Here is a 14,836-nt window from a genome sequence, read left to right on the forward strand (position 1 = left end):
AATCCATTATAAAAACCATTTTTTTCATTTTTAATATTATTTCTTTGAATTACATTAAAAAAAAAAAAACTTCCTCATCTCCTATATCCACCACCGCAACTCCTCCTCTTCCGCTTCATCATCATTCCTTCTTTATTCTTTTTGTCAATCACCAACAAGTTATGCCTCTTCAACTAGTGAAATTTCTATTGATTTTTTTTTTATGATTAGTAAAAAAATTAATGAAGGATTACTCAAATAACTAAAGAGAATTTCAATTGAAATTTTAGTATGAGGAAACGGATTTGTAGATCTTGATGAGGGTGTGGTTATATATCTGCTAGATTTTGCCGCCCCACTTTGTAGATGGTTTTGATGGTGGTGACAGAGCTAGGGACATTCCGAGGTGAGGGGTATTAGCAGTGGTGGTTGATTTTGGGTGTTAGTGATTGTTTGTTGGTGGTGAAGAATAGACGGTGGGGAGGAGAGGTGAAGGAGAAAGATGGTTGGTTTAATTGGTTGGGTAGTGGTTGTGGTGGTGGTGCGGTACAGACAATAAAAGGATGGAGAGAAATTTTTTGTTACATAAAGGTAAAATTAATTTTAAGAAATATAAATAAAATAATTCCATCAAAAAGGAAAAAAATACAGCAATCAGTTTTGAGGAAGGATGGGTTCTTTTTAGAATAAATAAAAATAAATAAATAAAGGTGATGACTTGTTGTGCCGGTTGCAAGTGGTTTAGGTGCAATAAAAATTAATAGGGTATAAAGGTTAGATTATTAGATAATAATCAAAAGGTTGGATTATTAACGGAAAATGGTCAAAAGGTTGGATTATTTAAAGTAATTTTTCCTTTGTTAAATTCGATTTCTGTTGTAGATGTCGTATCACTCTATTAATGAATTGTTTTTTTTTTTTAAATATTAATGAATTGATTTTACATTAAAATAAAATAAAAACTGTACTTAAAAAAAAGAAAAAAAAGAGTTTTCCCAGTTTTCACAACAATAAAAAAAAGGATTGGACGGAGGGTTGCAGTTTCAACTTGAAAATTGAAATAGATAGTAGCACTGTAGCAGTGGAAGAGTGGAAGTGGGACGGACGAGTACACATTTACACACAAATACACAATACTACATTACTGTAATTGTTAGGAATCAATCGGAGGATATGGAGAAACAGGAGGAAATCAACTCGAATCCGGGTGCTGATTGGGAGAATTTCAGGGACGACGACATCATGCTTCAACATTCTGCTATTCGCGACGAGCAAGCCCACAAAATCCTTTTTCTTGGCGACAAGGTTTTTCCATTTCTTTCCCAACTCAAAACCCTAGATTCTTTAATCAATACTCTTATTTACAACTAAATTAGGTCATCAATTTTTTCGAAATCTTGAATACCAGGGAAATTGAATCATCATTGTACGTCAAATGTTAATTAGGTCATCAATCATTCTAATCTTGAACGAATGATCATTGTTTGTTGAAATGCTAATTGAAATTGTATCATCATTGTATGTCCGACTTCCTTTATCTGTTTGATGTTGATTAATTCATCTTCTGTATTTTCATTAGTTCAGTCTACTGTTGTTTGAATCCATTTGCAGGAACCTCTCTCTGCTTTAGCTGCAGAATATCAATCTGGGAGTTCTATCTTGCTTGAAAAGATTAAGGTCTTTATTATCACACTTTTTTTTTGTTTTGTTTTAGTAATACTGTGTTTCATCTTCAACGCGTTATAACTCTCTTATCGGCTGAGAGCAGCTTCTAGATGAAAAATACTGTGCAATTCGGCGAACTCGAGGAGATGGAAATTGCTTTTTTAGAAGTTTCATGTTCTCATACTTGGTACCCACTACCCACTATCTCTGCTGGTTTTCTGAGTTCGTTATAAGTAACCAACCTGTTTTTTCTTTATCCACTTCACTCTCTTTTGGGTTCTAACTTTTTTCTTAAAATTTTACTCAAGGAGCATATCCTAGAAACTCAAGACAAGGCTGAGATAGATCGTGTTAAGGTTAATGTTGAAGAATGCCGGAAGACACTCCAGAGTCTTGGCTATGCAGACTTTACCTTTGAAGATTTTTTTGCGGTGAATGCACTTTTTCTTTCTTTCTGCATACTCGCATAGGCTACTCATCATTCAACTTAACTATTGATTTTTCCTGTAGTCTGAATTCGTGTATTTCCTTTATTCCAAGTCCTACCACATTACCTTTTGTCTCGAAGAAAAATTAGTTCGTGTGCCTTTTTTCCACTACGCCATAGTTGTAACACTTTTTGTGGGGGATTTTTTCAGTTATTTCTTGAGCAGCTGGAAAGTGTTGTTCAAGGGGCGGATGCTTCAATAAGGTTCTCCTTGCTGGTTGCTTTTGTCTCATGTTGATTTGATAGATCTCCCCTCCTATAAACTAATGCTAGCGCGATCTCATTTTGCTTATTTTTTTCCATCAGTCATGACGAGCTTGTTGAGAGGAGTCGGGATCAATCAATATCTGATTATGGTGGGTTATATTACATGTTGGACGTTTAATATTGACTTTCTTTTCTTGCTATATTCATTGACGTATTTGTTGGTTAGTTGTAATGTTCTTTAGATTTGTCACGTCTGGGGAGATACGAAAGCGTTCGGAGTTCTTTGAGCCCTTCATACTGGGACTGACAAATGCCACAGTTGATCAGGTTTGTGTGAGCTTTGAAATTGGAAGTTAGACAATTGCATTTATCAACCATTTTGTTGTTGTTGTTGTTGTAGTTATTGTTGCTGCAACAATGAATCATTGAGTAAATTTCTGTCTCATATGGCATGTATCTCTAGGATTCATTTTTGAGTAGAAGGAATAGGCTTCAGTGATGATAAATGAGTCAAGAATAGAATAGGTTGACCCTAGGGGTTCTTGTGAGCCGAACCAACTTATTAACAAAAAAATTGTACTCTATATTGTTACAACATTATTACAAAATCATAATTCACAATTTAATTTGATAAGTAATCGAGCCTGGCCATGAATCTTTCCAAATGATCTCTGGTTTTCTAATTTAAGTCTCGAGCTGAGCCTTGAACTCAAGGTCGAGCTTGCTAGTGTGCAAATAGCCAAAAAGGTAAATTTAGGTCCTTTTTGTTATTATTTGTTTGTTGGATAACAAGTGCAGGAGTTAGTTTAATTGCTTAGAAAATGATTAGGTAGGAATGTAGGATTAGCAACCTGCAAGAAAAATGATTATGGAATCTGGAGTAGTCCTTCTTCACCTAACAATTAATAGACTTCGTAGTGCAAAATAGCAAAGGGCAAGCAGGCCATGTCTGGGAGTGGCCCTAGAGGGATGTATGATAGGTCAACAAAAATAATACTTTTTGTGGGGTTTACTTTGTTAGATTGTATATCCAGCTTTTGAATGTATAAAGAAGGCCTCTCTGGGAAGTGCATGTAGATTTTAGTCTTTAAATATGTGGTTTGGAATGTTTTCAATTATGTGAATGTGGAATAAAAGATAGTCTTGGTAGGCAAGTAGGAGGTGTGCTGAACATCTTCTTTCCCATTTTGAGCTAGCATTGGTTATGGTTGGCTGATGGAGAGCACGAGATTTTAAGGTGCTGTTGCGTGGAAAATTGTAGACTAAAGCTCATTCAATCAAATACAATTCTTTCTGTTCTAAAACTATGCTTTGGTTGATCCTTATTAACCCAGTGAAGGGAAAGGAAGGAAAAATTCATGGGTTTGAATAATTTTATGCTTTCTTTGTCATTTTCTAGGTGCAATAAAATCAAAATATTCCCAAATTGTTTATCAATGAGGGTTTGCCACCATGTTGGAATTCCCTTTACATGGGCACCAATTTGGGTTTCTAGGAACGTTTACATAGTCTCTCTGAATGCCACCCCTGATGTGTTGTAGAAGCACCAAATTTATTCTCTGATGAAGCAACTGTGACTGCAATAATTAAGAAACATAATCCTAGACTCAAGCAACTGGAAATAAACAGGGGGGAAGAAACATGAATAAGGAACCAACTAAGATCAAAACCCTAAGGAAAATGTACATGAACATTCACATTATCAGCGGTCTTCCCAAAATAATTCAAACCATGGATTATTTTCGTAATAATCCAAACTATTGAGGATACCTTCCCAAAATTTATGGCGTGACTTATAACTGGTCAAACGGGTAAGTATTTGGTTTTCTTTCTTTTGCCTTCTCTCTTTCCTCCTTACTTTTCCCTACTTAACTTTTACTGTTCCGTCATTCCTCCACATATACTTCCCTGCTCCCCCCCTTGCCTGTTTTTTCCCTTCAAAGTTTGTATTCAGTTTGAATAGCATAAAAACTAGAGAGTACAAACTAAAAGAAAAAAGTCCATAATAGTTCAGGGAAAGAAATAAGTCCATAATAGTTCAGGGAGCCAGGAAGGCCCTTGGGTCTTTCTATAAAAATGAATATTATAGGAAAAAAATTAAGCACTTAAAAACACCTAAACACAGAACAGTTATATAATAATTTTATACTCCTGCTTCGTATCTAATTTTAATATTTTATGTAAGAAAATATAAACAGAAAATGGGTCAAGTACTAAAGAAAATGTGAAAAAGAGGGAAGAGAATGAAGTGCACTTAAAAGAAGAATATTATTCAGTAGAAAACATGAATTTAAATTTTGATTTAAAACTTCGGAAACAATTTATCATCAGCTGAAGCGAAATTCTTCAAATGAACAATAGCTGCTTAAAAAGGACCTGCTACTTTTCTATTGTGCTATATCACTTACAAGTTAAGTGCACTCCCGCAATACCACAAGAAGACTACAATTTGTGGATGAAGTTTTCATAAATGTTTTAGCTGAAGAAGGCCCAATCACCATTTGCTGACACAAATCCTGCTGTAGCGCGGGAAAAACGCACCCACCCACCCCTCTCCACCACCACACCAATCCTCTCCTTATAGTCACCCAAACAAGATGCAGCTCCCCTTTTGCATCATCACAGCTAACATTGCTCGGTGGATAGGGAAGACGAAAAGCTTCCAGAAGCATTGATTTTTCAGGCGGAGAATAATGTGGAGAAGATAGTTAGGGGTGGGGATTATCGTTGTCAAAAATTACAAATTCTAAGACTTAAGGGTAAACTATGAGTCTGACATACTCTGACCACCAGTAACTATCCATCATGCAATAAACACATAAGGTAATTGTTACCATATTGACACCTAAATAAATTTAGTTAGCTTTGGCTGCTACAGTGCTACCTCCATTTGGTACTTTCTGGATGTCCCATTTGCACGCAATCAACCATGGGAACCTCATCTTCTTCTCTGCACCCCCCCCCCCCCCTATATCTCTTTGACAGTGGCATACCTTGTTGACAGCTTCCCCTGGCTTGCCCTTTTGGCATCCATATCCTAAAAGAGTTTGATAACTGAACAGGACGTGTTTGGATATATACAATTAATGTGAAGCAGCTAAATAAAGCAAAAACTGAAATTTTCAATCTTTAAATTGTTCTAATAACTGAACCAGGTTACTAGGTGGTAGGAGAAATATATATTTTTACCCCGTGACTTCTGCCCCTTGTTTCGTCCTTTTGAATTAAAACTGATAATTTCTTGATTAGTTGGTGTTGTCTTGGAATTATATATTGCTTCTTGGGGTCAGCTTGGTATGACATACTACAGTGCCTAGGGTCTTCTCTGATGCATGAATTGCATTTATTTTATTGGAGATCACTTTCCTTTATTACATACTATGAAGTTACTTGGGTAGCCTTAGGAATTAGAAGTTGACGTTTTGAATTGTTCGTAACTTCCTAAATTTGTTAGCATTCATTCACTATCCTTGAGTGATCGATCCATGAGTTCATTTCTCTTCTCACATGGTTTAGTATTTTCATATTGTTTGTCATGTGTAGTTTTGCAAATCATCTGTGGAGCCTATGGGTGAAGAAAGTGATCATGTCCACATTACTGCTCTATCAGATGCATTAGGTGTGCCAGTTCGGGTGGTATACCTGGATAATAGCTCTTGTGACACTGGTGGTGTTAGTGTGAATCATCATGATTTCGTACCTTGTTCCCTGTCGAATGATGGAAGCAGTGGCTTGGAGATCAATCCTTACATAACCCTGCTTTATCGTCCAGGCCACTATGACATTCTTTACCCAAAGTAATATGTAGCAACTAGCAACACATTTCTATAAATGCTGGTGGTGAAAAAGGTGTATTTTCTGTGACAAGGGACTAGGTGCAGTACATTACGATTTATGGTCATTTTCTCGTCATTGTGTATTTGTCTAAAAAAAGCATCAGTGTTACATGTGGGAAATGTTGGACTTTTTAAAAAACTATTTGTTCACTAGAAAAATTGTACTACCAAATACCAATGCCATCATTGGATAGATCGTTGTCCTTATATGATAATGTGTCCAGGGAATGTGACTTTTGTATAATCCCCTTATTCAATTCCCTTGACTTGAGTAGATAATATTGGGTAAACAAAGGGCAATGATTTTGGCACATCAAAATCAATACTCCGTAAATGGTATACCAAAATTAGTTTCCGAGACAGGGGTGATCGTATTTGCGATTTTTAATGTGTGGTAATTGATATCATGTGTCATGTGATTGTTCAAGCCTTTCTTGTTTTATAAACCTCGAGGACAAATGGGGGGGGGGGGGGGGGGGGGGGGAGTGGTTTTGAGAAGATTGCATTTCGTAAATGTATATTCAAATGTATCGGGTCACTCTTTGACCAAGGATAGTTAGGGATTAATTATATCTAGGCCTCAACCCCCGGTCCTTGTGTTTGAGTAGCTAGTAATAGTATCAACATATTAAATTTGACTCATATTGTGACTTATTGACCCATTCATTCTCTCTCACTGTCGAAAATGTCTTAGAGCAGGGGCATTGAAAGTTGGAACGTGGACGGTGCCACACCGAGCAAGCAGTACAAGAAGCACGGTACCATCGTATCGTATAAGCACCGGAGAAATGGAAACCGAAAAACTAGAGAGTGAGCTGTTAGAAATTAGCTAGCTAGGACAATGGAGTTTTAGGTACGTACGTACGTTGCTTAAAGTTGCTATTCATTATTTTGATTGCTTGCTGTTTCTGCTCATGTATACCAAGTACTCCGTATAATTTAATTAACAAAGAAGACTAATCATTTAAGATAGCTTAAAGAGGCTAAATGAGTTGTCAAAGAAAGCGTTAGTCATAGCAAGATAAAAAATAAAAATAAAAATAAAAATAAAAATAAAATCCCTAGTCTGTCTGTATATAAGAGGGAAAAAAGTGTAAACCCTATAATTTGTGATAACATAAATCAGGAGTGAGCAGAATTAAGCAACTGGACCACAAGTAGTAGATCGACTAGTAGCAGTGCTAGCTAGATAGATAGATAGATACGAAGTAATTCGTACTAGATAAAGTGCCCCCACCCTCGATTTGACCCTTCCTTCCTTCCTTCCTTCCTTCCTTCCTGCAACTTGGCTTAATTATGTGCATGTGCTCATTTACCAAGTTGCATCTCACTACTTCAACTGGAGTCGATCCGGAGCTTAGCAAAGTAATCTTGCATACACATTCATACATGCATACAATTTGCTAATTAACAAACAGATCGATCTTTTATCAGATCAAATTAAAGCTAGCTAGCTAGCTATATGGTTTCAGCCCTTGCCCAAGTCATGGCCTCAGATTCTTCTCAATTAGACAACATCAACATGAGTCAACAGCAGTCAGAAGACCAACCAGCTGCCACTGCTACTGGTACGTGCCTTAATTTCAACATAATTCCCATGCTTACTTAATTAGCTAGGATTAGGAGTATTAAATTATTAATATACTAGGATCTCAACTTTCAACTCTACGTTTTCCATTTTTCTCAGTTACGTTTACTTACTAATTACCTATACTTGTAGTAGTAATATCATTTTTCTTTTTTATAATGGAATTAAATAGCGGATGAGATCAATCGATCTTGATCAGTTTTTAATTTTTAATTTTTAATTTTTAATTTTTAATTCCTAACCATATTGCCAAGTATAAATCTACAACGTACTATGTTAAATAAATAACGGACTACTTTCTTCCTTCGATCTTTTATGTTCTTTTGTCTTTACTATATTATCCTTAATAGCTCTATATTTGCCATTGTGAAGAAATACAAAAGAAAAACATCCAAGAAGAAAAAGGTGGAGTATTAAAACAAATATAAGCTAGCTAATTAAGATTTTAAGACAAAAAAGTACTACGGAGTACTATTTAGGAATTAGGAATTAGGAATTAGGAATGAATGATCCTTCGTTCGTTATACTTTGCGTAAGGGAATTCTCTTTCTTCCCCCTTTTTGTTTCGGCTTAAGTTATTTACCGACGTCAATTTATTATATTATTAATGAGTATGATTTATTTGAAATGATTGCTTATGATTTTACACTTTGCTTTGTTTGAACAAGTCTATCTTCTTATTCTATATGTCTTCTTATTATATCCTTACCTTTGTTTTGATAAATCCACGTGTATTCATTTGGAAGCTTTAATGTTTGGCTCAAGAAAGTTCTACAAAATAAATTGAGGTACATATATGTTTGAATTGATAAAATGTCAAAAGGATTAGTATATTTTAGTCTTCATAGTAAGAGAAACAAAAAGTATAATGTTAGTTCTAATCTCCTAGCTTAATGAGACAGCTGATCGATGCAACAACGCTTAGAACGTTTTTATCCTAATTAATTAATCTGTATTGATTATCTAGCTCGATCGATCTTCAGGTTATGTTTATGCTTTTGACACGTAGGATTCTAGCATATAATATACCAAGTATAGGACTAGCAACAATCTTTATAGTAGTATAAGTCAGTATATTGCTTACATATTAATGCTTCAATTCTATTATTACTCAACTTGAATTAATTGTTCTCATCTGCATGCTGCAAATGCATATATAATCATATATGCCTAGGTTATGAATATATTTATTTATATGCTCGATCTATTATTGCAACTTAAATATCTAAGGCACATATAATGTGAACTCATCAGATCGATCAGTTGATCTATGTGTAGATCGAATTATCAGATGTTGTCGCCACGCCTTCCTTGACCACGTACTAGCTACTATCATACTCCGTATATCGGTATATATATACAACCCAACTAACAAACTCCGTATCAATTATCATCTGGTTTTTTTATTTTGAAATGTCTCAAATTACTCCTCAGCTCCATTCTTGTGTTGAGTATACTTTTTTATTTGATAAAAGAAGTTACCAATTAATATACTACTCCGTATGAATTTTATGCCTTGTACTTTTTTGCCATATTACTTACTTGTGGAAAACAAAATAAACTAACACATATTTGTATTTGTATAATTGTATTTTGTAGTAGGTGGAAAGAAAAGGCATTATAGAGGAGTGAGACAAAGGCCGTGGGGGAAATGGGCAGCAGAAATCAGAGACCCTAAGAAAGCAGCCCGAGTTTGGTTGGGTACATTTGAGAGTGCTGAGGCAGCTGCCATCGCCTACGATGAAGCAGCCTTGAAATTCAAAGGGACGAAAGCCAAGCTCAACTTTCCTGAGAGGGTTATTCATGCTCATCGTCAAAATCACAATCACAATCACAATCACAATCACAATCACAATCACAATCAGAATCACTACCACTATCACAATCAGACAAGTGAGACAACTGCTGCTGCTGCTGCTGCTGCTACTGCTACTAGGGCTACTGTTGATGATACTACTAGTAATAATACGTATCCACATCTTGTGCAGTATGCACAACTTCTTTCTAGTAATGAAGTCAACTTCTCCAATTTCATGACAAGCCTTTATCCAGAGACTACTATTAGCAACTACTCTTCTACGACATTGGCGTCTCAACCTTCACCTTCATCTTCTGCGGCAAATCAGGCAACCCCCCGGTATGAAGAATGGGACTTTCAGAGCTTTTCCACCACCATCAGTAATACTAATAGCTCCTCTACAAGGCCCCAGCCTGATGCTGGTATTTAAGCATTAGCCCTATTTCCTGTTTTTCTTCCGACTCCTTAATTATCCAAGGATTGCCCTCATGTAGCTTACATCTCTACGTTTCTGGTTTCCGAAAATGTTATTGCAATCCTCTGCTAAAAACGTTGCACTTAGCAGCAGTTTTCAAACAAAAGGTTATAGCCTAAACCTCTTTCTAAATACTCACTTTACCAAACACCACTTTTAGAGTTTTAGGGGGTGTTTCCGTGTTTGGTTCGAATCAGGAATGATATCTAGGTGTTGTGAGTTTGGAACTTGATTCTTAATACCATGTGTAGAATCTGCAAACCAAACACCCCCTTAAAGTTTTAGTCAAACTTTTAAAAGTGGTTCAAACCTCTACAATCACCTTAATACTCTATCTATCAAACATGGCCAACATGTGCAGTCATAAGGTAGTGAACTAGTGATACATCTATATCTATCTATATATATTATTAAATCTCCAAGCCAATCCATGACAACTCTCCACGTATCACGATGACTTGGCAAAGGAATGCCATGTCATATACTTACATGATTTTTATTGTGTACTCACAAAAAAAAATGTTGCTACCCATCCTTGAACCTATGACATTTTTTTATGTTAATTACTAAGTTTTATCCATCACTCCAACAATATAACCCTAAAACAACAAAAAAGAAAAGGAGGAAAATCGTATAAAAATTTAATGCCTAAATTTATGTATTTGAATAAATTTAATGCGAGAGTCTTTAGGGAATCAGGAGCGCATACTAGAATGATTCTACAACAGGCTAAGTTAGGAATGCAACAATTGGAGATTTTTTACAAGAAGCCCTACCAAAATACGGAGGAAAACCTGGATGGTGAACAAATCCCACCAGGTTTTTGGCAGGTGCAATTGGGGATTTCAAAAAACGATTTTGCTAACTTTGTTTTGCTGGTAGATGGATCGTGGGAAAAAACTACGACATCTGCAGGTTACGGATGAGCATACAAATTTGGCGAAGGGAAGGGAGGTTATGGCTCTGCAAAATCAGCTCTACAAGCAGAAGCACAATGTCACGAGCCATCTCTAAAAGTCCCTCACCAAGGCAACAAGGCATCTGAAGGCATCGCTATGGTGCATCGATGGGCAGCGAGGCAGCAACATGGGCCACATGGGCACCCATGGGCGCTGGCAGCAGGGAGGAGCACCCACCCCCTATAGAGGATTATTTTGAATTAGCCATAAACTGCCAGTGAACACCCATATGACAGTAACATAATAATGGGATGTTTGGTGGGCCAAATGAACTTGGATTGGGCTCAAACTTGGGGGTCCCACATATTTTGGCCCAATGAAGACAATGGTTGGGCCAGAATTGGGTTTCGAGGCCCGCTTGGGCCCGATGGTGCAGCAAGGTCTTTGGAATGCCTCCGAAAGGCTCTAGAATGCTCTTGGGCATTCTAGCTTGGATTTCTCTAGAGCATTCTAGCATGGATGGCTCTAGAACATCCTTGTACATACATGTGAGTATTTTCTAGAACCCTCCATGTATTTTCTGGTTCCTTAGGAGGGAGGAACATTCTAGACATGTGTAGAGAGCTCCTTAGAGAGAGCCTTGTAGAATATTCTAGAGTAGAAGTCTCTAGGCCACCAAGGCACTATAAATAGGCCTTGGCATTCATTTGTACAAAGCATCAAACACTTGTAATTCTCTCTCAAGAAATACAAAGCATTCTTTAAAAGCCATACACTTTGTGCCTTAGCATTTTCCACACAAAAGCTTTCGTAGCATCACTTAGCATCGAGCAAGCATCGAAGTGCCTTGACTAGTTAGTCCGATGGGTGTGAGACGCTAGTAGGCAGCGTGTAAGACTAAGGAAAATAGTCAGCACGTGACACGTGATATCAGAGCAAGCGACGATCGTTGGGTACGCGATATCGCTAACAGAGGTGTGGTTACTGGCCGAGGCTACGACGGACTGTAGCTAAGCAACAAGGTACGTTTTTACTTTGTCTCTCCATTCTTATTGTTGGATATAAGTATGGATATCGAAATGGAGGTTTAGACAAGTCATTGGGAACCCCGCTTAGCAAGGATGGAAATTGCTATTGCGAACATGCGCGATGATGTAGCGCAACTCTCGGATTCCGTGGGGGAATTCGGAACTAAGGTTGACGACACTTCCCAATATCTAAAGAAAGATATTCTTGGGGTGTTAAACTGCGTAGCGGAAACCATTCGCGAGGAAGTCGCGAAAATGATGGACGACTTGCTGAAGCAAATCAAGGACATCCGTACCGAAGTGGAGTCGGTGAAGGCGGATGTAATGTTGTGCAAGGCGGCAGTGGCGAGAGGTGTCACAAGAGAAGGACCGAGAAGCGAGGTTAAGAAGTCGTCCAAGCACAAAGGGAAACAGGTCGAGGAAGGTGACCAATACGGCGAGGGGGTTCGCCAAAAGAGGGCTAACCACGTGGCTCATGGCAAGGACCTAGCCCAGTCCAATGGGGATGGTCGCAACGGAGGTAAGTCTTTCAAGCCAATGAAGTATTTCATTTGCGAAGGGTCGCACATGGCTAAGGCTTGCCCACATCGACAAATATTGAGTGTCATCAAAGCCACAACGGGGGAGGAGTCATTAGCCGAGGGACGGCAATGGGCGATTCACTTGGGCGAGGAGGCTCAGGTCGCAAATGTTAGACTCCTCAATGATGGGGTCCAGGATGGGCCGTACAAGGAGGCACCCTCGACAATAATGGGGGTCGTGGACAGAAGGCCTCGGGAGAAGGTCGTGCCACGGGAGTTGGCACCCACGACAAATGATGAGGGCGTGGACAGTAGTCCTAAAAAGATGGTCGACGTCGTGTCACGGGAGATGGCATTGATATGTGTGTTTTATATAGTGTTTTACCCCCGTCCCTTAGTACTTTTATGTGTCAAATGAGCTCTTAGGAGCCATTTTTAGTACTAATATGCGTTATTGAGTGTGCCTTGAGTTTCAGGTTCGATTATGAGAAGTTGGTCTTTTTAGACCCGTTTCATGGTGATTTAGGCCACTACACGAGCCCGAGGAAGTTCGGGACCTTTATCGTCGACTTTGGAGAGCCTTAAATGCTTATGGTTGAGCCCCGGGAGTTAGACTCGGTGATATGGGCGAAGAATGTTGATGATTGCAAATTGCCCTGTGAGCTGAGGGCGAAGCGCGAAGATCGGGCGAAAGAAAAGGGAGCTGAATCTTTCCATGCGCGCCCGATCGGGCGCACTTCACCCGGTCCGGATCTGGCGGCCATCTGGGAGCTACTGGGTGCCCTTCGCAAACCGCCCGATCGGGCGGAATTTGGCCCGATCGGGCCGACTATCGAGCACATCGCCCGATCGGGCGACGCCAACCTCCAGCAGATTTTCGCGTGGTTTAATTCCGTTTTTTAGTATTATTTTAGGCAAACTATATATACTTAGCTCTTTTATTTTTAGTGCCATCTTTCGTTCTAGTTTTCAGTACTTAGTTTATTTCTAGTTTTCTCTCTAATTGTTCAAATACTTAGTTTTTAATTCCAAGTAAAAATTCAAGCTTTATTATTTATTTGTTCTTCAATTCGGTATTACTTCTTACTTTAATTTATTTTATTTCTTTAATCATGTTTTCCATTATGTTAATTGCTTTGTTATTTATTATCATGAGTGAGTAGTTTAATTTCTAGGGTTTAGGGGATCCATGAATGCATGATTGGGATTATATGTGGACTTGATTAATTATTGATTGATTATAATATCTATAGCTTATTATTATTGCTCGTCAATTCTGTTCGGCCGGACTATTTTGATTTGAGTTTGATTAACCTTAGATTATGCGTCGAGAGGTATAAATCTGATGTTTTTGGTCTGTGGCTATTAGATAGGAATTATTTCTAGTACATAGCGAGAGCCTGCTAGTTGTTTTATCCTAAGGAATTCATAAGATTCGAGAGATGCATGTTTTCCTAGTTATGATTGTTAATTGATTGTTATTGTCCGTTGTCCAATCCCGGTCTGCATTTATGGTGAACCGCTGCCCTATATTCCCTTAATATTGTCATATTCCAATTTGATTATTTGCCTTAGTTTAATATACAAACCAATCCAACTCTTTGTTACCAGTAGTCTAGAATTAATTAGTTAATTAATAATAGAAAGAACGTTGTTTCCCTGTGGATTCGATCCTGACTTCCCTTGCTACCTAGCTAGTGATATTAGGCTTTTCTTTGATTAGGCGATACGACTTAAGCCTGTCAGGCACCCACGTCGAATCAGAGAACGGGCATCAAGCGAGGTGGAAACTTGATGGTCGTAAATGGAGTGGTGAACGAGGAACCGAGTCGAGTGCTCGTGGATACGGGGGGCATCTCACAACTTTCTTGCGCGGCGGGAAGCGAAGAAGTTAGGGGTGAATTTCACCAAAGTCGATGGCAAGATGAAGGTCATCAACTCGGGGACCACGCCGGTGTATGGAAGAGCGTGGAATGTTCCAATCCGCTTGGGAAAATGGACGGGAAAAGTCGACTTCTTGGTGGTCGGCATTGAGGGTGAGGATGTGGTGCTGGGCATGGAGTTCCTTCGCACCATAGAGCCTTTCAAGGTGGGTGATGGTGTGTTATCCATCACACACAAGGGGAGCGAGTACGAAATTCGTCTCGCACAAGACAAGGAAGTGGGCGCAAGAATCTCTTCCTTGAGAGAAACATGGGCGCTACGGGAAAAGCGTCAAGGTTCGGTCCGAGGATGGGTCGAAAAATCGATGTTGGGGGCAAGGCATCATCAGAAGTTCTGTGGGCGGAACAAGGGAGATAGGCAGGCTGCCTATCGCATGGGTATGGTGCCCATGGTTGGGGTCGTGCAGCGG

The 14,836-nt window shown here is 38.6% G+C and overlaps 2 protein-coding genes across 2 annotated transcripts; both read left to right on the forward strand.

The window, feature by feature from the left end:
- The first annotated feature begins 1,011 nt into the window (after positions 1-1,011).
- On the forward strand, positions 1,012-6,418 carry LOC110785775 (OVARIAN TUMOR DOMAIN-containing deubiquitinating enzyme 1). Its single transcript, XM_021990291.2, has 8 exons — positions 1,012-1,284; positions 1,591-1,656; positions 1,748-1,831; positions 1,953-2,075; positions 2,283-2,335; positions 2,438-2,487; positions 2,565-2,665; positions 5,882-6,418. The coding sequence occupies exons 1-8, from the start codon at positions 1,153-1,155 to the stop codon at positions 6,137-6,139; spliced, it is 867 nt and encodes a 288-aa protein (XP_021845983.1). The 5' UTR covers positions 1,012-1,152; the 3' UTR covers positions 6,140-6,418.
- A 267-nt stretch (positions 6,419-6,685) lies between these two features.
- On the forward strand, positions 6,686-13,552 carry LOC110785776 (ethylene-responsive transcription factor ERF113). Its single transcript, XM_021990292.2, has 3 exons — positions 6,686-7,027; positions 7,609-7,742; positions 9,362-13,552. The coding sequence occupies exons 2-3, from the start codon at positions 7,637-7,639 to the stop codon at positions 9,988-9,990; spliced, it is 735 nt and encodes a 244-aa protein (XP_021845984.1). The 5' UTR covers positions 6,686-7,027; positions 7,609-7,636; the 3' UTR covers positions 9,991-13,552.
- The last annotated feature ends 1,284 nt before the right edge of the window (positions 13,553-14,836 follow it).

The sequence above is a fragment of the Spinacia oleracea genome, chromosome 1 (assembly GCF_020520425.1).
Source record: "Spinacia oleracea cultivar Varoflay chromosome 1, BTI_SOV_V1, whole genome shotgun sequence".
Taxonomy (NCBI): Eukaryota; Viridiplantae; Streptophyta; class Magnoliopsida; order Caryophyllales; family Amaranthaceae; genus Spinacia; species Spinacia oleracea.

Excerpts from the sequence above, each read along its gene's own strand:
- LOC110785775 (XM_021990291.2), top strand. The coding sequence starts at position 1,153 with ATGGAGAAACAGGAGGAAATCAACTCGAATCCGGGTGCTGATTGGGAG. Across the intron at positions 1,285-1,590 it reads TCCTTTTTCTTGGCGACAAG|GAACCTCTCTCTGCTTTAGC; the intron begins GTTTTTCCATTT and ends ATCCATTTGCAG. Across the intron at positions 2,336-2,437 it reads GGGGCGGATGCTTCAATAAG|TCATGACGAGCTTGTTGAGA; the intron begins GTTCTCCTTGCT and ends TTTTTCCATCAG.
- LOC110785776 (XM_021990292.2), top strand. The coding sequence starts at position 7,637 with ATGGTTTCAGCCCTTGCCCAAGTCATGGCCTCAGATTCTTCTCAATTA. Across the intron at positions 7,743-9,361 it reads ACCAGCTGCCACTGCTACTG|TAGGTGGAAAGAAAAGGCAT; the intron begins GTACGTGCCTTA and ends TGTATTTTGTAG.